Source organism: Suillus fuscotomentosus (assembly GCF_016647785.1).
Source record: "Suillus fuscotomentosus strain FC203 chromosome Unknown F5891scaffold_40, whole genome shotgun sequence".
NCBI classification, from domain to species: Eukaryota; Fungi; Basidiomycota; class Agaricomycetes; order Boletales; family Suillaceae; genus Suillus; species Suillus fuscotomentosus.
In genome coordinates this window covers 120,561-143,233 of record NW_024539552.1, presented here as the reverse complement: position 1 = coordinate 143,233, position 22,673 = coordinate 120,561, and the positions used below count along the sequence as shown (strand labels likewise).

The following is a 22,673-nucleotide window of genomic DNA, read 5'->3' as shown; positions in this document are numbered from 1 at the left end:
AGGAAAAAAATTAGCGGACAAGGAAGCCAAGGATGCTAGAAGTACATACCTATTGAATATCACTCTATATCACATGTCGATATCCATGTCATCCTGTGATGAAAGGACGTCAGAAATGAATAGTTGTGCTGAGAGATGCACGAACCGAGTGAGCGCGCATCTCTACATCAACATCATCAATGTCCATATATTCCTGCGACGGAGTTGCTGAGAGATTGAGCGCACAAAATGAAGGATACATACCGGTTGAGCACTGTTCTCCATTACACTGTCGCACACCTCCATCGCATCCTCCCCACCGGCCTCATCATCATCGACGATCATGTAGTTTTCCTGCAATGAAAGAATGTAAGAAATGGATAGATAGATAGATATCTTTACATACCGGTTGAGTGTTGTTTGCGACATCCTCCCCTTTGTGTTCGTCGTGGTCAATGTCCATCGGTTCCTACAATGAACAAATGTTAAAAAAATGGACTAAAGTACGCATTACACTTACTAGGTGAGTCCCCTCCCCTTCACATTTGTCGTGGTCAACGTCCATGGAGTCCAATGAAGCAACAATCTATGCACCTTCAGTCTTATATCAGAGTAGATATGAAAGCACTTACTGAATACATCATCGTACTAGTGGTTACTATCAGATTGTGTAATGGTAAGATGTTGGCGAAGGTGTTGGTCAGTTATTTGTTGTGACGCGTTGTGATTGTGATTGTGACAATCACCTCTGAGTTTTGTCCGTCACCACTGCAATATGGCGACTGCTATGATGAGCTTTGGCCTTTTGTCAAAATGATGTTAGCGAATAAAACTAAAATTATTATCTCAAGCAGCGTGATACAAATTTCGCCAGAAGGGGAGGGGCTTCAGTTGATGTTCATCTTTAGCCGAGAGCCAAAATACAGGTGCTGAAGGCTCCAGAAAACAAAAAAGATCTACACGCTGAATGGAAGCTATGAAGCTTGAGTAGCGTGCTGCGAGTCACGTGACATGACAATGCTCAATGCGACTAATCGCGAGAGCAAAGAGATGTTTCGATAAGCTAACAAGGAGACAGCTAGATGTCAAAATGAGCACAGTCAAAGTCCTTGAGTGTGAGGTATTTGAGGAGCTCGAAAGGACGTACATGCAGCAACGTACCCATGTCAATGACACCGGCGGAAGAGAGCGACGGTGAAGATATTCACGATGAAGGCGTCTAGGAATGGCATCAAGTAGATGTACAAGAACAATAGCGCAGGTGTGCGTGACACGAACATGGCCTTGATAAAAGTCAAATATTTCTTTGGATGTTGTGTCCATATGAAGACCAGAAGCTTACCTATGTACTGGAAGTAATGTGTCTTTTCCAGTAATAGATTGGATGTAACATACACATGCATGGGTATGAACCTATTCAAGGCGGTGATTGTGCCAAAATACAATAGTTGACGTTGGTCGTGGTATTACTTGTGCAAAGTATTATTAAGAGTCACTTGAGAGTCACTGCCAAATGCTCACTGCTCACGTTCATTGACCAAGTATTCAATTGCCCTCTGGCCCTCCGCAACTTCACCAATCGATTCAATTATGGTCTCTCAAATTTCTGTAAACTCATTCTATGTCGAGAGGTATTCTTCTTATTTTTATAAAGTTCCCAATACAATTTCCCTGGGGGCCCTGTGCATGAACATCCAGCAACGTATCAAGCAGAAATTTCAGCGTGAATGGTATGAAGACCAAGTCCACTCTGATCTTACGTCAATTATCTTATCTTCAAGTAAGCTCTGTTATTCTATTGATGTTGTTCATTTACATTATTTCCAGACACACATGGCTCCACCTTACTAGAAAACAATGCTACAATCCTTGGCGATCTATGTGGACCGATAGACCGCATACATGCAATCGTTCCTTCACAACAGCTTGACAGTTCCAAAGCTCCCTCGCAGCATGTGGCATTGATGCCCAATAGCATGAGCAGTCCTGACTATGACAGGACTCAGGAGCTCCTATTTCTAATATGTACACTCGACCAGAATTTGACAGAAGTGAGGCGAGCATGAGAGGAGGATAGGCGAGCACAATCAGTGCGAGACAATGAACTCACCACATTGAAGGCATCAATGGATGCTATCGTTCAAAACCAGCAACAAGTATCTGAAGAAATGAGGGTATGGAACCGCGACCGTGCAGATGACATCCGTCAGCAGAAGATGATACAGCAAAACTTGAAGGACAACCAGGAGCATTTAAGCCACCTTCGGGAAGCTCATGCCCACAATGAGCGAGTTTGGATCTACAGCGACCAACAGATCAAAATGTTGGAGGATGGACGACAGGAGGGTGGTATCCATATCAGAACACTGGAGAATTCCCTCACTGTGGAAGGGACATGGATCAAACAGTTGGAGAGTTCGATCGAAAGCTCAAAGAAACAGTGTGAGGTGCAGATGAAGGTGATACACGAGGAGGCAGAGGTGAAGTTGAAGGACGTAGAAGCAAAGTGCAAGGATGTGGAGGTGATGCATGACGCGGGGAAGAGGCAGTGGGAGGTAGAGAAGAAGGCATGGGAGGTGGAGAGGTCGTCAATGGCTGATCGTATCGAAGAGGTTGAGGATATGACCATTGCAACTGTTGGTTGGGTTTGTGGCATGGTACGTCTTCAATCACTCGATCATAACAACAACAACAAATTAACATTCAATCAGGACACTAAACTAATTGATTGCATCCTACTCCGGCATCTCCTCAACCTTACTCAAGCCAAACTTGCCAAACTTGCACAATTGACTGTGCCTCCAGGCACCAACCGTGCTACACAATCTATTTTGTGGCGACATGCATTTGGAACTACCCATGTATTTGCAGAATGCTTGCAAACAGCGCAGCGACTTTTGAACAGAACGGACACCCAGCTCGACAGTGCTACTGTTCAATTCATGGCTGATGCGAAAGGGATGGATCTCGCCATCCAAAAATTATCTGCAATTCGAGAAACGGGTGACCTCGTGGCCCACCTGAAGCCAGAGCCATTTGTCAAGAAGCATTCATACAAAGCATTTCACGCCATAATGTTACTGAGGAGTGTGCAGGTCTTTTAGCGATGGTTAAATTTGTTATGATTGGCACAGTTTGCTCATAGGTACGACTATGAGCTATGATGTACAACATATGGTATTCTAGTTGATAGCTACGCAAATCTCGAATGTTGTATGTAGAATTTTGTCGCTTCATTCAAAAAGGAGGTCAAAAATGAATAGACAAGAAATGGTTCGTCCCTCACTGGCTGCAATTATGCAATTTCACAATTTGTTCATGAACCCAAGGACTTCTCAATTCACTGATCAACTACTACTGGCAGCTGCAGGCACTTTCATCAATTTTTTGGAGATTTCATGTTACAATGTTTTTATGTGTCATAGCTCTCTGCACCAATGTTCATCCTTGTCTTCCCATGACACAATCTCTCCCTTGTATTGTTGGTGTTACAAACTAGGATAGTTCTAACAGCAAGGGCTCGACAGAGCGTTCGTGTTGCTGAGATTCGTAAAGCCCTTCAAATAAGAAGAGATTCGTAGACTTAGTTAAAGGAGTGCTTTAACTAAGAGATCAGTTCTGACGACTTAAGATTGGTGGTCTTAAGTGAAGGAAGTTCTGGATAAAACCTAGTAAGATTGAAGTGACGTTTCTAGGTAAAGTACACGTGCTTAAATAGGACACTATATGCGCACGGACCAAGGCTAAGGTGGGATAATAGTACACAGGTCGAATATGGAAGTCAGATCAAAAAGGGGAATTCAAGAGCGAAGAAAAGGTGATGCATAATAGTGAATCGTTAAGTAGGGAGCAAAGTGATTGTAACAGTTGGTCTGGGAAGCTCCCATGGAATTCACCCATAGCCGGACTTTCTGCAAATCTGTGTGTGGTCGAGCAGTTATGTCATTCAACTTGTGAGCTGTTTCTCCCTCAGTGAAACCATTTATGCTGGTGTTATGAGCTGGTCCCGGGCCATTTTGCCCCCACACACTGGCAGGAGACTATTATATATCAGTCGACCATGGCGATTAATTTAATCTGCTGATAGTAATTGTGATTATGAATTCCGCCCTGAAAATACGAAATCAGCCAACAGGAATGCAGCATAGAAGACTGCAGCATGGTTAATGCGTGGAGTCGTCATTATGAGTGCAGGGCTGACACATTGGTTCGGCACCCACACATGCCTGGCACTGGTTGACTTTTTCTTTACTCTCCTACTCAGAGCTGAAGCAATGCCTAGGTCTTCAGGTTCGTCAATATCTCGACTAGATCCCGAAGGTAACAGATTACCACTACCTTCCTTCGATATTTAATTGTTTTATCTTGCAGTTTACATGCAAATCAAAGGCAGAAATGAAGTTGCCTGCAAAGTGTGTACAAAGCGGAACGAGAGCCTTCTCACTATGAGAATATGCCATGTTAGTGGTCATGACCGAAGCAAAAAACATCAGCGGCCAGTTACCTGTGCTTTGGAGCGTGTGGAAGCAGGAAGTCCTCATGTGTCTAAGCCCTCTGCCCTGGAAACTGACGTGGACATGCTTGACCTGCCAACACTATTTTCCCTGCTAGACTCAGATAGCACTGCTCCCCCTGAAAACTCAGCTTTTTCACTAGAGAACATCACAGGAGCCACTGATGATGATCATCTTGAAGTCCCTATTGGCGATCCGTGGGATAGCACAGTTACCAAACACACAATCGGCAGTGACTACTATGAAGAAATACTGGCAGCACTCCGACGAGGAGAATCGTTATTCTTGTGTCCCTTGGAACCTCTCATGGAGGAGATTGGAGTAGAACTTGACAATGATCTCGCTATTGAGGTAGATGACACAATTCTCGATATTCTTGGTAAGTTATGTTGCATATATTTCTCTTTCTTGCATTAATACCAGTCCAAGTAGATGACGACTGCTCCCGCACAAATGAAATCAACCCAGGTTCCTCAACTTATCCATGGACGTCAATATCGGTATAATTTTGGAGTCATGCGCTCGCATTCAGGTACTCACCTGTCAAGTAGGAATGTATCACACAACTCCTATTCAGCTCGCCTTGCACTCGGTTTTCGGAGGCTCAAAAGAGGGCTGTTCTGGACTGGGCTACTGCACTCGGTGCTAAAGACGTTCCGACACTGTACAGTATCAAGAAAACTCAAGACCATATCCGTGACTTAGTGGGAAATCCAACTGAAAAGGTTTGCGCAAAGTCGGGCACCGTGTTTTACCTCAATTCTGTTGCAAAAGCAATCGCAAAGGTCTGACTTTTACAAATACTCATACAGTTCATCACTGACATTATCTCCAGGATTATGGCAATCCTCTTACACGGTTCACCATGCGGGATTACCCAGAAGAAGGAGATGGAAGGATGTCGCAAGTTCATCATGGCTACAAGATGATGCACAACCTCCCTGATGACCTTTCCCCACCTACAGTCCGTGTGGGAATCAACATTTTCTTTGTTGACGAGCTCCTTCAACTGTCGTCCATGGAATATTTCATTCCAAAGAAGTTTTTTGAGGTGAAGATAACTCCTGACAACAACGCTCAGACATTGGCCTTAGGTCACATTGTTGTGCGGACTGACGTGAGTTACTGTTATGACTACGACAAATTTTATCTGACTCATTGGTATTAAGGCAGGATTTTCTGTGGATCCCAAGCGCGTGCTCACTCCAGTCTTGTCATTTGTACGGACATTTGAGGATATTAAAGGCCATGCAACTGAGTTCGAGTGCGGTTTCACAGGTTTCGTTCACTCGTCGATATCTCTGTCTTCAAGGGCTGATTTCTGTGATAGAATCATCTGCGACTCATGCCTGCCTTATGCCAAATCCCCTTCATGCAAAATCGGGTGGCCGGATGGTGCTAACAGTGCCACTCATCGTCTTCATGGACGATGTCTCAGGGAACATCTCCAAACAGTGGAACAAGCATCATGTTGTATATATGTCAAACACTGCTTTACCTCGTGAGATGCTGGAGAAGGAGTTTTGTGTGCCCTTTGTCTCATCCTCACCTCATGCCACTCCAATGGAACTCATGTGCGGCTTCAAGGAATCTATCGTGTTCATTTTCACTCAGCTCTAGAGCAACAGGATGCTAACCATAAGAACACAAAAACAGTGCTGCAGCGAGCGATGGAATAATCACTTGGGATTGTAAGTACAATGATGAGGTGATGCTTGTTCCCTATGGCCTTTTCGATGCAGGCGGAGGTATGCAGCCATAGTAGCCTTAAATGTAACTACTTCTGCAGAACATGTAAAGTTGGTGGTACGACTGTGGAGAAAAAGTCTGACAATGGTTACCTCAAAATTTTCAAGGTGCGCTTTCCTTTGGACAGGTCTTACAGGATTTAGTTGTGGCTACTGACGACTTTTACCTTACAGTGTGGTGAACTTCGAACACCTGAAGGCACGAAGATGGATATTTTGAAGCAAATAGAGCTTTCAAAACTCTCTGGTGGTACAGAGAAGGTCAAGAATGCTGTCAGCTTGACAGGTACTCGTGATGCTGCGACAACACACATGGTCAGTCATTTGCTCGAACTTGGCAAGCGACTGTGAAAACGCCAGGCTGGAAAACCCATCATGTCAGAAGAAGATGTCCGAAGGCAGCTTGAACAGGAGTTCAAAGACATGCTTCATGGATCGCCCCTTGAAGATCACCTCAATCCACTACTTGGTATGCCTGGTGTCAACATCCACCAAGACACACCCACGGAGATTCTTCACACCATTCTTCTCGGCATCGTCAAATATTTCTGGGGTCAGACTGCTTGGATACTCGACAAGGGTCATCTTCTTGACACTTTTGAAGCACGATTAGAATCGATCAACAAGGATGGCTTGAATTCCCCAATGCTTGGTGCAAATTACATTTGCCGTTTCAAGGGCAGTCTTATTGGCAAGCACTTCAAAAGTCTTGCCCAAGTAATGCCATATCTTATTTATGATCTTGTTCCACGAACGGTTCTGAACGGTTGGACGGTGATCGGCAAACTGGTAGTACTTCTTTGGCACACATCGATCGAAAACACAGAGCTTTATCTTGTAAGACTATTTTCACTATGTACTCTACTTGATTGACATCAGCTCAGGCAAATCTTTCGCGAATGATCAACGATTTTCTTAGTATCAGTGTACAGTCCGCTCCCAGCATCCTCATCACAAAGGCAAAATTTCACTTCCTGGTCCACATCCCAGCGTACATACAACATTTTGGTCCCGCTCTCCTCTTTTCTACAGAACATTTCGAATCCTTCAATCATGTATTCCAATTAGCAGCAATCTACAGTAACCGCCAGGCTCCAAGTCGTGACACGTGCAATGCATTTGCCATGCAGGACATTGTCAAGCACATCGTTACAGGAGGTTTTTGGGTAGATCCGAAAACAAAAAGATGGGTGAGTGCTGGGAAGGATATTATAGATTACATGGATAATCATCCACATCAACGACACTTGTTGGGGTTTCATACAACACGACTAAAGCCCGCAGGTAGGTTAAAAATATTGATACTGCCTAGGTTATTTATTTTTATATCATCTGCTCTGTATCTAGGATCTTCTCATTTGCCGACACAGCAGAACACTTGAGGAAAGTCCGAGGCAATCCCACCAGTGGACTGGCATTCGACACACTCAGCAGCAGCCCTGTCCCATGACAACAATCTTCTTCGAGTCACACCAAGCAAGTTCTACAAAGCTAATTCGTTCACAGCAGTCAATCAAGATACAGTATCTCTAGAGGCCCATGTCATCTTTAGAAGTAGGAAGGAAAATTCAGATCAGGTCAGTCCGCCAGCGCTTACTTGTGTCAATCATTCCCTTACTTTTACTTCGAGGATCAACTCTTTATTGGAAAGGTCATAGAAATTCTCATTCAGCAAGGAAAGACCTGTCTCATTGTGGATCACGTAGTCATCACCCGCTTGGCATTCTCGCCAGATCTCCACCCTCAGCTCAGTGTCCCATGTCTGAAACTTGTTCCTGAAGATGAAGTTGTTGTAGCACCCAAGGTAACAGTCCTCGTCTACGTAAAACTCCTCCATTTATGCTAAAATGCCCTTGTAGAACATCCTGTGTGCGGTCAATGTACAACATGATTGCATCACATCGGATTCCAGCTGCAATATTCAGTACACCCGCGAGAAACAGGAACATGCTGAAACAACGAAGACCAAATGTGTCACTCAGCATACAGCAAATAATGCCTATGTTCTCAACACGCATTCTCTCCACAATTATTCACTCATTTCAGCTGTCATTCCACCTGAAATTCATGTTCAAATGGCATCCCCACAAATCCCAAACCACTGAAGAGATACGACTGAATGGAGCCAAACACGTTCGCCAGACAAAGAAGGCAGAAGATAACGAGAATGCCACTGCAGCACCCATTTCTATAGATATCGCTTGTGAAGGCGGTATTGGCTCAGTCACTGTCCCAGCCTTTGATCACACAGCAAAATCTACTGGGAGGAAAGGAAAGGGTAAGACGGTAGCAAAGGGGAAGAAGAAGGGCTCTGCTACAATTCAAAGCACTGCAGCACCTAGCAGCGCTATGCCAACAATGCCACAGCCACACCTGTACCCACTGATTATCCCGCAGGACACCCAACCTTCATTTAACAATAGCCTGCCACCACCACACACTCTTTCAGCCTCCATCATACGGCCTGCGGCCCATGTACCATGCAAATGTGCAAGGCAGTCACCCCTTGCACATGTACCCGACAACTTTTCCACCTTATCACCCCATCCCGCATGCAACAACTTTTCCGCCCTATCACCCCACCCTCCACATGCGCACAGACATGCACCCTTTTGCCCATGCAGGACTGTCTCACCAACAACTCTCCCTCATACCAGCTCCAAGCTTCACACTGTCCACTCCATGGAGAGTTGATGGTAATGGTCCTGTCATGGATGGATTACCCCACTGATATGGCCCTCTGTCTTCAACACAGCACATGTCTTCATGGCAGTGGCGTTCTTGCTGACCCGCAAGGAGCGCATCTGCCTCGCAAAACTATGGCTACCCGTGTCTCACTTCAATAAGCAAGAATGGGTACCTCGTCAAGATCGAGGAACAAGATGGCAAGCTACCATGTCCATTGGCTCGACAGATGGCTTGGCCCGGTTACCCGAGATGGCGCAAGGAGGTCAAAAATTCTACTATGCATGCTATCGACATTGTGTAGCGAGCCAAGATTGATCTTATTCTGTGAGTCATGTATCCAAATTTTCGGTGGTCCATCGGCGATCTGATGCACAGGATCCATTTCACTCAGGATCTCTCACAAGAATGATTGGTTTGTTGTATTATGTGTTTTATACCGCTTCACTGCATCAACCTGCCTCGTTTCTAGACACATGGGATGTGACTCTTGTCCCATCGCATCCGATTGAGCAGCTGGTACCTACTGGCGTTCAAATCTGACTATCTATTCTACATGACCGCATCAATATCACCGTTTTTTTATCTCGAGCAGCTAATCCATCTGTAATATTTTTAAGGTGATTTTCCACGTATTTTTGTCACGTGGTCAGAGTTCCAACATTGTTGCCAGCTGCACTCTCATCTTGCACCGCCACCATCAAGCCACATGAGTCTGTTGGGTCAGTTCAAGCTGCACCAAGCCTTATCTACTCCAACACCAAATGTGCAAACACCCACATGTCATACAGCAAGCTTGAGTCCTCGGGCACCATCTCCCTTTCAGATGTCTCTGCGAAGGGCACACTCTGAATCTATAGTGGAGGAACAACGCAAAAAATGTCTTAAGCACCATGCTGTCACTGTCTGCAAGAGTTTGAACTTACTGGATGACGCTTTAGAAGCCTTTGCATCAGTGCGTTCCTACAATTTGCTGCATATTAACAGTCTACTGAAATCCTCTGAAAGCTCAATGCCGAAGAGAAGTTGAATGAAATCAGGGGCATGCTCATGTCCTTGTGTCGTACAACCAAGTGTAATGCAGCACAGGAGTTTATTGATTCCAAGGACTTTGAGGTAATCTGGTGTATAATATATTGTGCTTCATATCTACTGACGCTATACAAATTTAAAGCACATTTTGAAAGACAGGTTACGTGTTTGTTTGTTGTCGCCCAACTTGCCATCGTATGTGTCATGCTTGGCAGAACAGGTCATTGTGAGTAACAGCGGCGGAGTCATTACTATCCCTACTGCAGCACCTAACTACATATATTTCAAATAGAGATATGCGAAAAAGGACCCAGCCACATTCAAGATTCCTGATGCTGTGTTTCAGGACCCTGAAATGACAGACTAAACAAATGTGCAGACTAGGGAAATTCTGACTTCGCAACGAGGACTCATCAAAGTAAAGGTAATGACGCTCGATATTCCTTGAGTTCCTCGCCATGACTGACAACTTTTCACAAGCTCATGACAAGCATCACAAATAAAACGAACATTTCTGTTCTTGCAAAGTCGTTATCGTCGAGTGGTCATGAAATAACTGTAGCACACTGGGCTCGGTTTTCTTTTTTGGTGAGGGCTGCTTAGGATTGATGTACTAAAATTGATGCCTATCTCAGCGCTCGTTGTTGGTCAACTTCATACAGATTGTTGATGAATCTGCAAGGATCTCTGTGGCACAAAAGAGCAGAGAGGCATCTACAGCTGTCGTGGACCCAGCACTGTTGAACATAGATGACGAAGAATGTGAGGGGTTTGGAGCTGCAGATAACACCCCTCGTATCTGGGTGATTTCTGAATATTGGGAATACATTGACTTACTCTTAACTGATCTCCGAACGGAGTCTCGGAAAGCTGCCAAGGCAAGCCCTGTGACATCGCCAGTCACAAGCAAGGGCTACTTGAAAGAGTGAGTTTTTAACTTGTCGAGTATCAACCATTGTTCATCTATATTTTTTAGTTTTTTCAAGAACTGTCTTGAGGCAGACCTCAAACAATACTCAGCTGGCTGCGAGGGACTCAAACCAGCATTCGAGAAAGTAACAGTTAACTGGCAGCGAGCCATTCACAACGAACTGGTTTGGTGATCGTGCTTCATCCCCACATTCTCAACACTTTACTCTCCTTCTAAACTTACTATAGCTATTTTACCACACCCAAGTGTATGCTTAATAGATATGCAGCTAATAATGAGTTATCTTTTTCTTACCTGTCTGGGAGGAGTGGTGGGTCTGACTTCTAGCGATGCAAGTTTGAGTTTGTTACAGCCGCCAACATTGCTCAGGTATTCGTTTTCATGTCATGGCATCGACATTCGGTCTTGTGATGCTTTTCCACAAACTCAACATCAGCATACTGCAAATTTCATCATTGTGGCTGCACAGCTTTTGACCTCAGCCTGACCCTTCAGTACAGGCTACTGTCGGGTCTGAGTCAGCGTGTACTATACGCTTAATTAATGGTGTTACCAACATCGGCACTCATATCACTTTGCCATTGGTAAGTGTTCGTCAGCTCACTGCAAATTTTAACATCGCAGCTGGTCAGCTTGTGACCTTGGCCTGACCCACTACAAGGGCTTAACTACCATCAGCACTTATGCCACTTTGTCGTCAACCAGACCTCAGTTCACTACAACTTTTAACATCACAACTGCACAGCTTTTGGCCTCAACTTGATCATTTGATTGTGGCCATTGTTCGATCTGAATAAACATCTATCATATGCACGATATCAAAGGTGCCACCTATATAACTTATTATATCGTATCAATAACATTTCTGATGTTTGTATGGTCTCTTATATTTAGGCATTATCAACATCACTCTCGAAGGTTGAAACTACATTGACGAAAAACCTCCGGAGAGACCCGTTTTGGAGGTCAACCGGAGACAACCAGTTTTGGGGGTCAGATTGACGCCGACAAGCTCTGGGCGTGTACACCACTCGACTTGTCCATGGTTATATAAGCCAGGCTGGTCCCGAGCCTAGGTACTCCCCAAGTTATGATGACGACTTACAAGAGTAACCAGCATGAGCGCCTCTGTTTTGGTGTTGCTCCGACAATAAACAAAAGCCGCTAAGTGATTTTTGAGATTCTGATCAATCGATATGAAAATAGCTGTAGGCCTGAGTTGGAACAGGTTATGATAATATACTTATCCCATGTCGGAACCGATCAAGGCTCCGAGTTGGAACAGAGCGCCACATACTCTGAATGACTCAAGAGTTCTCTGATACCACAATATCACTGTTATTCGCCTCGTTTCCCACAATCATAAGGAATGTCAGAAGAGGCAGACGATTCAATGGCTTCTGCTCAAGGGCAACGAGAGAGGTATGTCCTTTGCCTTCTACAAAATCTATTATGAAGCATAATGCATTTGTGACTACAGTTCCGAAATCTTGTTGCGCCAAATTCTCAATGTGCTAAAGCAATCAACCATCGCTAAGAAACTACTCTCATTGGATGACTGGAATGGCTTCTGGGATGTATATGATCAGGAAGCAGAAGAGTTTGACAAATCATTCGTTCAGAAGTATGCTTCGGATTTGGACAATAGTCTAATTTTCGTAAGCTTTTCTGGCAATGAGTCTATCTATTGACCGAGCGTATCTTTCAGGCAGGTCTTTTTTCAGCCGTCAATAGCGCTTTCTTGGGGGCGATGCTCTTTAACCTGAGCCCCGTTCCCAGCGACACGACAAATGCCTTATTAATGATGATATACCATCAACTCAATCACACCACGTTCCCAGGGCAAGTCCTGAGTCTTCCCTCGTGGGATGGCCCCCTTTGGATTACCGTCTGGACACAGACCCTCTTTGTGACATCTTAAATCTCGTGCGTTCATTTATGTGACAATGCCCACACAGATCTGCGCATTTCGAACAGCTTCACGCAATGTCAGGACTAGGTTGACTACACGCATTCCCACTGTATCCATACCATCATTTTTACATTTGCCAATACTCTTACAACAAATTATGTATTTTCCCATGTATAACGTGTATCACTCTGAGTGCTGACGAGTTCGAAGGGGAATGCGGATGACGGGAGTTGTGGAGAGACTTTGGTAGACAAATTTCGAATGTCTTGAAGAGTTCTTTGGACGGACTGGCAACTGCCCCAGTTCTTGACATCGAGTGCACTGCACTGCGGTGGTAATGAGTCTCAGAGCGCTCTAAGATTCTTTCACTGATCTACCGTAAAGATGATTTTTATAGACACTGGCGTATTCATTTCTCACGAATGCATAGCCGCAGCGTTGGGCTTACCTTCTGTATAGAACTTTGTCAAGTCGGCTGGTCATATATCCTCCTGATAACAGGAGACGGGGCAGTTTCAACTTCACAGCCTCGGGTGGCTCCGGGACTAGTGATTCACACCCAGATTTGTGTCTCAGCAAAGATCTTGCGACGCAGCGAGTTCCAAGATGTATACTCCGGCATGACTTTTGCCATACTGGCCAACAGTTCACGTTTCTTTCAAGCGCACATACATTCGAGGTACAACCTAGGCATTCAATGTTCTCTCAGGTTCTCACTGTTCACGTTGATAACATCGTTCATCATCTCAAGACGGTCTTCCATTTTACAAAAAATGATATCAGAACCACTCTGATACCTGTCGTATGTGCCAACTATTGTACCTTTGATCCCCTTGTTTAATTACACTTTCTAGACTATATTCGCATTATCCGCAGCTCCCACATACAACCCCACCCATGCTTGGAATGCCCCTTTGTGGATATGGTTTCACCTACTGCAGTTCAATATTGCGAACCAGATCCAGGATCTGGAGGAGGACCGCAAGAACAAACCCTCCCGTCCGATACCTGTTGGTCGCATTTCTGTCGACAGCGCAGCTGATATGCGCTGGGTGATGGTCCCAGTCTGTTGCTATCGTTGTGTACGGCACTCAGGCTATGCTGACCGGCACCGTTTTTGCAACGTTGACAATCTGGTACAACAAACTTCACGGTGATAAGATGGGATTGTCGAAGAATGCACTCACAGCCATCCTTGGTGGCCCGTGGGTATCTAGAGATCGGAGCAACCGTCGCTGGTGGTAAATCTATCTAGTCACAGAAAATCTATCATTTTGCTCATCAAGCATACAGGTCGGAGCAACTCGTGCATCGATAAGGCTGGTGCTTTGGCGGTCGCACTTAGCTCGATAGTCTTTGCGACTACGCTTCATGCGCAAGACTTCAAGGACGAAGAGGGCGATCGCCTCACTGGCAGGCACACGCTACCCACGATCTTCCCCAAAGCCGCACGCTTTTCAATGATGTTCGGTCTTCCCCTCTGGTCGTATGCCTTGAGTCGTATCTGGAAGATAGATGCGCTCTCTACCACTGCATTTGTACTTTACGGCGCATTTGTAGGAATCCGGTTCGTGATGTACAACACGGTAGGCGCCGATAAGCAGTCCTGCAAATTTTATAGTGTGAGTTAAAATATTGCTTGGGAGCACACCGAGTGAAGCTGAAAATGGGTTCATATCAGCTGTGGTACGCGCTCGCTCATCTGCTTCCAGGTTACTGGCGTTTCTTCTATGGTGTTTGAGTATCTGGAGCTGAAAGTCACATTTGTCCCGTTCTAACTTCTAATGATTAATGATATACTACTTAATAGCCTAAATGTTACTATCAAAGGTGAAGAGACTCGGACTAGAGAAACTAAGGGCGAGAACAGAACTCAGTCTTGGTTCAAAAAGACTGCTAGGGTAACTATGGACCATACCTAAGGGCGAGAACAGAACTAGTAGAGTAGTAGTTAGTAAGAGTAGAGTAGGGATGTCAATAAGATAGCTCACCTCAGTCTTGGTTCAAAAAGACTGAGGGAGATTGTTCGACGAGAGGAGGAATTAATACGTTTGATTGGGACGGAGAGTCAATAGGAAACGTGTATGACGCATGGTAGGAGGAGTGTTCGTGTATGTAAAATGAAAAGGCTAAGTACGTGTAAGGGTCATATCTTGATACTCCCACTCGAACGCAAAACGCTAGAGACGCGGGCGTGCTCATTCAACTGGGTCTTCGTTTGACGATGAACGAAGAGCAAGCGAGTGTCGATGGTTGCGGAAAAGTTTTCGTGGTAGGGATTTCGTGAAGATGTCGGCAATCATATCATGTGTGGGTACATAGGGAATGATGATGGTGCCGTCGCTGACCAGATCTCGAACGAAGTGATAGCGGACGCGAATGTGCTTGGCCCGGTCGTGGAATTGAGGGTTTTTCGTTAGTGCGCGACTTCCATTGTTATCACCATATAACGTGGTGGGGGTGATCAGCGAGAGGTCAAGACCAAAATCGCATAGCAGCTGGCTGAGATGGATCTGTTCGCGGGCCGCGTTAGAGAGTGAGATGTATTCAGCTTCAGTAGACGAAGTCGCAACGACGGATTGCTTTGGGAAGGTCAAAGATACGGCCCATGAGGCTCGTAAAGCGGATGCCAACAGACGCCTGATACTTGTCTTCTAGCGCTTTCCAGATGACGGCTGGATCAGTGACACCCATGAAGTGGATGAGGTCACTTGAGTGTACCGTCATACCAAGGAGTCCTTTGGTTATGCTTTGGCGTTCTCGGAAAGAAATGACGTCCGCGCTCGCATCATGTGCCGCGAGGCGTTTGTTGAAGTCAGCCTCAGTCTCAGTGGTGCTTCTGGTTGGGCGCGGAGGACCCTTCTCATCTCCTGAAAGGAGGCGCCAAAGGTTGAAGAGCGAGAGCCAAAGGTCCATGGTCGTTACCCACGAGGTGTAGTTGGAGCCATTGGCGTCCAGAGGAGGGTGAGGAAAAGATGTTGGAATCCGGATGTTGGACGACGATATGGTGGACATGACAGGTGTCGAACGATGTGTCGGCGATGGCGACAATAGAATGGGAAGATTCAATGGGTGTGGTAACGAGCGAGTTGGTACGACAGGCGTTAATGGCGGCGATGGCGGCAAGGGAATGGATAAGATCCGCAGGTCAAGCGGGGATAGAGGGCGACCTTGTTCCAGTTCGGAAAAGGTCGGAGAGGCTCAGATAAGGCGAGTGGAAGCGAGAAACGAATGTATGCCTAGTCTGAGCCAGGGCTCATAACCTATCAAAGGTGAAGAGACTCGGACTAGAGAAACTAAGGGCGAGAACAGAACTCAGTCTTGGTTCAAAAAGACTGCTAGGGTAACTATGGACCATACCTAAGGGCGAGAACAGAACTAGTAGAGTAGTAGTTAGTAAGAGTAGAGTAGGGATGTCAATAAGATAGCTCACCTCAGTCTTGGTTCAAAAAGACTGAGGGAGATTGTTCGACGAGAGGAGGAATTAATACGTTTGATTGGGACGGAGAGTCAATAGGAAACGTGTATGACGCATGGTAGGAGGAGTGTTCGTGTATGTAAAATGAAAAGGCTAAGTACGTGTAAGGGTCATATCTTGATAGTTACATCACACAAAAAATTCAAAACTAGTCAAGAAGCTTCTGACGGCCGGTTGATCGTAAGTCCACACGACTCAGCAGGCCAGATCTCGTGCTTATATAATGACCAAGTCGACTTAAAAACCGTCCATCACACGCCACTCATCTTTTTCTCTAATCATCCACATAACTAGACGCTTAAAACCACTGGAGTTCACTTCTCTTCAGTTGACCTGCAGGTATGGGAACCAACGGACACTACGTGGTCCGCTATCGGAACATGTATTATCTTTCACACCACGGTAGTGATGGTTATCCAGAGGGGCTTGGCTTAAAGGTGCTTCAGTATATACGGCAGCCCAATGCCATCGCGACCTATCAGAAAGTGTTTGGAGAGATGCTGGACGGGTTGAAGAGCCCTTCGCATTCTCTATTACTGATAGAAGGTGGTGATGAAAATTTCGATGGGCCCTCCCAGCTGCGGCCAGAAACTTGTGGCTGGACCTACGAGATTGATCTTGATCGCAATATCTTCCATGTGTGCGACATGCCTTTTTTCTCCTTGGAATGTCTCCCAGATGACGCCGTTTTTCTCCAATACATCTCCGATGATGGCATCACTCGAGATCATTACGGCCACGCAGCTTGCCCGTTAGAATGTCCCCCGGAGAACAGATACAAAAAGCCAACACCGCCAATTGTCCACAATTCTGAACTCGAGACGTACCAGTCTTTGATGTGCACCGGATCTCAAGTGGCTCTGAGTGATCTGCTCGCCGTCAGTGACGGACTTTCTCAAGACGAGCACGTTCGGGTCACATTGCTAGAAGTCATGATTGGGCAGTGCATGTTTAGCTCAGCCATTGGCAAGGAAATCTACGAAATAGAGCTTTTAAACGACCACAACCAGATCACGGACGATCAATGGTCAATTGCATGCTTCATGGCCAGCATTACATTTATTCCTCAGATGTTCGACGACAGTACAGTGCATTTGCCATCCCAATGCTGAAAAGAAAGGAGTTCACGTGGGTTCGCGAAGACACTGTTGTCTACATCGCAACACATCTATATGACGAGCGATGCCTACAGGCTTCCGTGTCACGTCTGATCAACGTGATCTTGGAGCAGACGAATCATTCTGGTCATTACTTTGGAATCGCGTTTTCTGTCTTCCATTGTGCAGTCGTCAAAGTCGTCAAAAACGCACACACGATGTCATTCAGCCACACGAGCGCCCTCCAATTTTTACCATCATTCTACGCAGATTCACCTTCTACGCCAGGCATCACTGCTCTCGCCCGTCTTGGATATCGCATCGACCCCGCACTCTTTCGGCGTGCTTTGGAGGCTTGTCATTATGTGCGGTACATTCACCTGAAGGAATCCCTCGTCCAGAGAGCTGATAGAAGTGACGATATGCCACCCACCACCATCTGTCCAACGCTGCCTCTTGAACTTTGGCGAGAGATCGCCTGTTATCTCACTCATCCCTTTCACCTCATCGTCCTCGGATTGGTCTCAAGACTGTGCCGTCAAGCAGTCTCGATGGTACTCCGCTGTACCCACCTCTGTGGCTATCGCCTGGTCTCCGCTCCCCAAGAGAGACCAGAGTATAGGAAGGAAAACCTCTCGCTACGGGCAGCATCTTTTTCCGCTGTACGAAACGGCATTCCTACTACGGTGAATGTTGGAGTGACTGGGATGCTTAATGATCGACTACCAGAGCAGCGCATGATTATTCCCCTCGAAATCAAAAATTCCTATTTTCATCTTACCCTTTCAGCCGATCCTTGACCCCGCCAGGGATGAAAAGCTTCTCTGAATAGAAAAACAAAGCTCTCGCGATGTTTAGCACGCTGCTATCGCTGATCCGGCAGCACACATGGGTTTCCTGACCTTCTCATAGACTACAGTCCACTTAGTAAGATAGTGCAATCAATTGATTGTGTCCTCGAATCACAGCAAAGACGTGTGCTACAGTTATGCCAGTGTATACAGAATATCACGCATCAATGCCGTCACTATGAACGGGTGCGTGATTTCTAAATTCTCTCTTAAATTTAGGCCTACTCACTAGTACTAAACCACTGGTTCCTCTGAGTCAACCATTATTTGTCACACAACTCGTGATAATTTGAGTTGAATTTGAGTATATGTAAATCATGTCCTATTAGCCTAGCTTGTGATCACAATGTCTGGACAAAGTAACAAGAACAAGAACGAGCGTGCAAAAGCAGAAGTACCAGACCAACTACGCTTGCGCGACAAGACCTTCATCACAGGGAATAAGCTCTGGTGATAAGAAAGAAGAACGTGCCATATCAAAAGAAAGTCCATGTAGGCGTGAGGGCGTTACAAAAATCATCATTGCGCGGGGAACATGTGTTGTGATGGAAGTCACCCGCGCCTTCGTGAAGTGTTGAGAGAAAATTGCATATGTGAGAAATGATGTTCGATGCGAAATGTGTTAGAAAGCGATCATGATACATGCGAACTTCCCTCTACAGGGAGGGACACGTTCTGACTCAGCCGAGGAGTCATAAGCTCAGCAGCTACCTCCTTCACTCTGCTGGCGCTCAGAGGAGTCGATGGTCTTGTTGACGGTGGACTCGGCAATGCAGCAGCAGTTGTATGTGCCCTCGTTCGGATAAATGACCTGTAAACCAAGATATACTTAGGTATAAGGGCGAGTACGACAGCACTCACGTTCCAATTTTGATCAGTTCGCTCAGGTGTGCGTGTTTCTTAGCCTCCATCATGTACATGGTCGTATGCAAAATCCCATCTACGCCTTCTACGTACAATGCAATTTGTTCGAGAGTCGGGTTTTTAGAGATGGTGAGGAACAAGTCGTTCCATATCGCCGGTAGTTGCCCTTTAAGACTGCGTAGCTTGGGGGCATGGCTCAGAGCCTTGGCCAAAGGCCTGGTGGCTGGTGTCGAACTGATTTTGAGAGCGTAGTGAACGGACTCCTGAGAACATTACGAATCAGTATGCAGTGACCGAGACGGAAAATAGAGGCTCGTACAAGGTTAAACCAGCCGGGTACAGCTTTTGCAATGCGCTCAAGAAGGTATTTTGGGCGCGTAAGTGTGAGATAAGCATCTGAAGTTCTGCGAATGGTAAGATGCTTCAAGTCTATTTGGTCTAGTGCGTCGCATAGGGCTTGGGCATCCTGATCATCTGCTGCATCTCCCTGAGGATTAGCTTCGTAAACATCTATACAAATATCCACATCTTCGATCCTTTCACACGCCCGAAGTACACGAGCGCCCTCCAGTGACACGCAGCCCAGCACAACACGATGTACTGCACCAGCAAGGACCGGCTGGGCGACAAGCGTCTCGAGTACGCGGGCAGCATGAGCAGCCGTCGGAAGGTGGAGGGTCTGATAATATATGGGAGTACCGATACGGAGGAACTGCCGGGAAACAAGCAAGGGCGAAAATCGGGCACGTGTACTGGTGTGGGGTGTTGGACGGGCTAAGGATGAGGGACATGGAAAGAATATTGGTTGGATGTGCCAAGGTGGACGAACTGGGAATACTTGGGGAGGAATTACACAATACGCAATTATACGAGCGAGAAGCTCTTCTGGGAATGAAGATAGCGAGGTAGGAACCTGTGTAGACGCCATTTATTGCTCGAAGCTTGAAAGTTTAACAGACGACTTGCTCGCGAGCTTTTTGTTGATGTGGTACTTCAGTCCAAGACTGCAAAGTTGACTGATTGCAAAACAGTCTAACAGACTATATATAGGCCCGCTTCATCGCGGAATTGTAAGCGTTGTTCGAATATCATTGCATTATCGACCCTGTCAGGCTTTTACATACGAATTCGTCTCTCCAGGCAGACCATAATAGCTGAAGCGCTGACGAGCGAAGACAATAAGTACTCCATTCTTACATTGCTAAATCTACCATAGCACTAACACTTCATGTGCACGCAGCACGTCAAATCAAGGCTCTGCAAGTTAATGCAGCTTGTCACTTTACAGCCAGCGCGACAATAGCAACCAACCTTCGCGAAAGTAAAATTGAGCCTGTTCTTCTTCGCATCTACTGCAAAGCCAACTTAGTGTAACGCATCGGATCATGAGAGCTTCAGATTGACAAATAGCGCGTCGCTGTCAAGGGTCAGATTTCCGCCCTGGCTCGCAGCCGGTAAATTGGTGCTGACTGTCCATGGATAGGTGAACAGATGTTAGGTACATGATTTACCCGCTAAATATTAGGCTTCAGCCGCGCTGCACTCGCGAAATTGTCGGGAAAATGATTTAGTTGGCCTGTCATAGAAGCCTGGCTCATTGAAGTATGCGCAATCGACCAATAAAACGTGCGTCGAAATGCACTGCCATGGGCTCGCATTTCATATTGTCACAACGCATCAGGTTCTCTACGCCTTCAGCCGAAATCTGGGCCATGGTTAACTTCCTGGCGGTACTAGAGGGGCAGGATATTGCAGTCCGGACATATTCGCCATCTGCTGCCGAAACAATTCTTTCTTTGTTAGGCTATACTCCACGAGCTGCCAAAATACCGTATGGGATAGCAATTCGGTGTGCTGAGACAAAGACAACGGTGAGGTTGCCGAAAAAGCTTGAGAACTGTGGTTTTTCTGATTTCATGCTACCCGTACATCTCACCATCCTGCGTTACAAACTTTCTTCCATACATCACAACTGATGGATAATCACACAAGCATTCGATGCGACGAGTTACAGCAACAGCAACCAGACCTCCTTGCATCCTGACACACCTCAACACACCTCTGTGAATACCCAGTACTTCCTCGTAGTCCTGAACACCCGGGGGAGGAGCCGGAGCGGTAACGATCTAGAACGACATCAGTTATAAAGCCTCTTTGAAAATCACAACAAACAAACCGGGGTCCAGTCTTTGCCTTTATTGAGGAGCCACACTTCGTTGACGTTCATGATATGGATTCTGCAGATGAAGGAGGCGAATGAATTCTCAGTTACCAGCAACAATTGATCATACCCACGTATATTTTCCGTCGCCTCTCGGTGGAGAACTGGAGCACCTGGGATTCGGCGCTGCCTACGACGTGACCTGTCTATCATTTTCACGCCGTTAGGAATCTCTTGCATATCAACACAAGATGAACAAACCTCATTATCGATGACAATATACTGGTTCCTCAATTTATCAAAAAGAGTCGCGAGACCCATAGCTGCGTCCGTGACATGGAGCTGGATCTATGGGCATTGATGAATATAGAATCCACGCCAACGATGCAATGCGTACAATGTCAGCCTCCTCATAGCCAACAACTGTGCCGTCAGCTTTCATGTGGATAAACCTGTCGGTATGCAGAAAATTCTGAATTTTGTAATCGCCAGAAGGTAGCATGGTATGAGATGTGTTGATAGTTGATTCTGCTGAGTATTGAGTGAGAGATAGATGCTGATAGAGATTAATGGCAGGATAAGTTGCGACCTTTATACCTGCCTGAAGGCTGCGTTACGCTCCAGATGCTGATATGAACATCGCCCATCGCCTGAGTCCCGGTCTCGAGTGGCGGCTCTGGAATATCATGTGCCAGATTCCATTCTAGCCTTCTTCATTAAAGCGCAAGGGGCATGTTCATTATTGACCCAGTACTGTTTCCGTATGTCGACCATGATTCTTGATCGCTCTTCTTACCGCACGATCTCTATAAGGCTACGACACAGGTGTTAGCCTGTCAGAGGTGATGTCATTTTCCATCCAGGCTGTCATGGCCCGAACACTGTGCAGCGGTTGCTTAAGATGAAAAGGAGCCTGGCCGTATATGACGCCGTTCAGTGACGTGTTTTGCGTCATCAGTACTTGAATTTCAGAAATGGTCCCGATTTTAACTCGCCGCGTCAGTACACGAGGTTGGTGGGGGAGCAACGGCACCAGCCCACATGTTTACAGTTCGATTGCGATTCGAACCAAGTTCGAGCAATTCAACGACAACCAACATGCAAGATGCAAGATGGGCCCGCAAAGTTAGGGAGCGTCTTAGTGGTATGATTCCTAATAGAAATCTAGAGATTGGCGGAGCGAGAGGGGGGCGTCCTTTCGTGACCATGTTGGATCTAGCACAGAAAACCTGAGGTCCAGATCTTAGAAAAAAACGGAGTAGTAATAGTGATGAGTTAAACGTGGATACCTGACACGGTGAAGACCCTGTCAGTATCCAATTGCTTGACATCTATGAACGAGACCTACCGATAGCATAGTCCCAGCGCCAACGATCTTCTGACCTGGATGCAAATAGTATCAGACTTTTCGAACCGCGGTA

The 22,673-nt window shown here is 46.1% G+C and overlaps 11 protein-coding genes across 11 annotated transcripts; 9 read left to right on the top strand and 2 right to left on the bottom strand.

Annotated features, from left to right (window-relative positions):
• Positions 1 to 69: 69 nt before the first annotated feature.
• F5891DRAFT_1190956 (uncharacterized protein) lies at positions 70 to 620 on the bottom strand (the record flags this gene model as incomplete). The annotated part of the gene is made up of 6 exons (XM_041367386.1): positions 70 to 93; positions 146 to 193; positions 244 to 333; positions 386 to 448; positions 500 to 565; positions 612 to 620. 6 exons carry the CDS (start codon positions 618 to 620, stop codon positions 70 to 72), a joined length of 300 nt encoding a protein of 99 aa, XP_041223867.1.
• A 1,485-nt stretch (positions 621 to 2,105) lies between these two features.
• F5891DRAFT_1190955 (uncharacterized protein) lies at positions 2,106 to 3,083 on the top strand (the record flags this gene model as incomplete). The annotated part of the gene is made up of 2 exons (XM_041367385.1): positions 2,106 to 2,636; positions 2,691 to 3,083. The coding sequence occupies 2 exons, from the start codon at positions 2,106 to 2,108 to the stop codon at positions 3,081 to 3,083; spliced, it is 924 nt and encodes a 307-aa protein (XP_041223866.1).
• Positions 3,084 to 4,727: 1,644 nt separating this feature from the next.
• Positions 4,728 to 5,770, top strand: F5891DRAFT_933095 (uncharacterized protein; the record flags this gene model as incomplete). Its single annotated transcript, XM_041373998.1, has 5 exons — positions 4,728 to 4,881; positions 4,926 to 4,993; positions 5,045 to 5,278; positions 5,329 to 5,610; positions 5,663 to 5,770. Coding segments are annotated over 5 exons (846 nt in total), but the record flags the coding sequence as incomplete, so codon positions are not given.
• Positions 5,771 to 5,849: 79 nt separating this feature from the next.
• On the top strand, positions 5,850 to 7,144 carry F5891DRAFT_1129522 (uncharacterized protein; the record flags this gene model as incomplete). The annotated part of the gene is made up of 6 exons (XM_041364404.1): positions 5,850 to 6,091; positions 6,150 to 6,210; positions 6,236 to 6,349; positions 6,416 to 6,556; positions 6,602 to 7,078; positions 7,121 to 7,144. 6 exons carry the CDS (start codon positions 5,850 to 5,852, stop codon positions 7,142 to 7,144), a joined length of 1,059 nt encoding a protein of 352 aa, XP_041223864.1.
• A 47-nt stretch (positions 7,145 to 7,191) lies between these two features.
• On the top strand, positions 7,192 to 7,425 carry F5891DRAFT_903088 (uncharacterized protein; the record flags this gene model as incomplete). Its single annotated transcript, XM_041373497.1, has 1 exon — positions 7,192 to 7,425. A coding segment is annotated over one exon (234 nt), but the record flags the coding sequence as incomplete, so codon positions are not given.
• A 675-nt stretch (positions 7,426 to 8,100) lies between these two features.
• F5891DRAFT_955812 (uncharacterized protein) lies at positions 8,101 to 8,346 on the top strand (the record flags this gene model as incomplete). The annotated part of the gene is made up of 1 exon (XM_041375363.1): positions 8,101 to 8,346. A coding segment is annotated over one exon (246 nt), but the record flags the coding sequence as incomplete, so codon positions are not given.
• Positions 8,347 to 9,752: 1,406 nt separating this feature from the next.
• F5891DRAFT_1190953 (uncharacterized protein) lies at positions 9,753 to 11,061 on the top strand (the record flags this gene model as incomplete). Its single annotated transcript, XM_041367384.1, has 7 exons — positions 9,753 to 9,881; positions 9,935 to 10,042; positions 10,118 to 10,153; positions 10,338 to 10,382; positions 10,439 to 10,546; positions 10,594 to 10,883; positions 10,935 to 11,061. The coding sequence occupies 7 exons, from the start codon at positions 9,753 to 9,755 to the stop codon at positions 11,059 to 11,061; spliced, it is 843 nt and encodes a 280-aa protein (XP_041223861.1).
• A 1,197-nt stretch (positions 11,062 to 12,258) lies between these two features.
• On the top strand, positions 12,259 to 12,939 carry F5891DRAFT_1174216 (uncharacterized protein; the record flags this gene model as incomplete). The annotated part of the gene is made up of 3 exons (XM_041365658.1): positions 12,259 to 12,311; positions 12,370 to 12,547; positions 12,598 to 12,939. 3 exons carry the CDS (start codon positions 12,259 to 12,261, stop codon positions 12,808 to 12,810), a joined length of 444 nt encoding a protein of 147 aa, XP_041223860.1. The 3' UTR covers positions 12,811 to 12,939.
• A 559-nt stretch (positions 12,940 to 13,498) lies between these two features.
• On the top strand, positions 13,499 to 14,432 carry F5891DRAFT_955639 (UbiA prenyltransferase family; the record flags this gene model as incomplete). The annotated part of the gene is given in 4 exon segments (XM_041375349.1): positions 13,499 to 13,603; positions 13,656 to 13,883; positions 13,897 to 14,039; positions 14,057 to 14,432. 4 exon segments carry the CDS (start codon positions 13,499 to 13,501, stop codon positions 14,430 to 14,432), a joined length of 852 nt encoding a protein of 283 aa, XP_041223859.1.
• Positions 14,433 to 16,659: 2,227 nt separating this feature from the next.
• On the top strand, positions 16,660 to 18,176 carry F5891DRAFT_1190949 (uncharacterized protein; the record flags this gene model as incomplete). The annotated part of the gene is made up of 2 exons (XM_041367383.1): positions 16,660 to 17,306; positions 17,369 to 18,176. The coding sequence occupies 2 exons, from the start codon at positions 16,660 to 16,662 to the stop codon at positions 18,174 to 18,176; spliced, it is 1,455 nt and encodes a 484-aa protein (XP_041223858.1).
• Positions 18,177 to 18,496: 320 nt separating this feature from the next.
• On the bottom strand, positions 18,497 to 20,108 carry F5891DRAFT_1111986 (uncharacterized protein). The gene is made up of 3 exons (XM_041363732.1): positions 19,411 to 20,108; positions 19,089 to 19,354; positions 18,497 to 19,038 (listed from the first exon to the last, which is right to left on the bottom strand). The coding sequence occupies exons 1-3, from the start codon at positions 20,017 to 20,019 to the stop codon at positions 18,861 to 18,863; spliced, it is 1,053 nt and encodes a 350-aa protein (XP_041223857.1). The 5' UTR covers positions 20,020 to 20,108; the 3' UTR covers positions 18,497 to 18,860.
• Between the last annotated feature and the right edge of the window lie 2,565 nt (positions 20,109 to 22,673).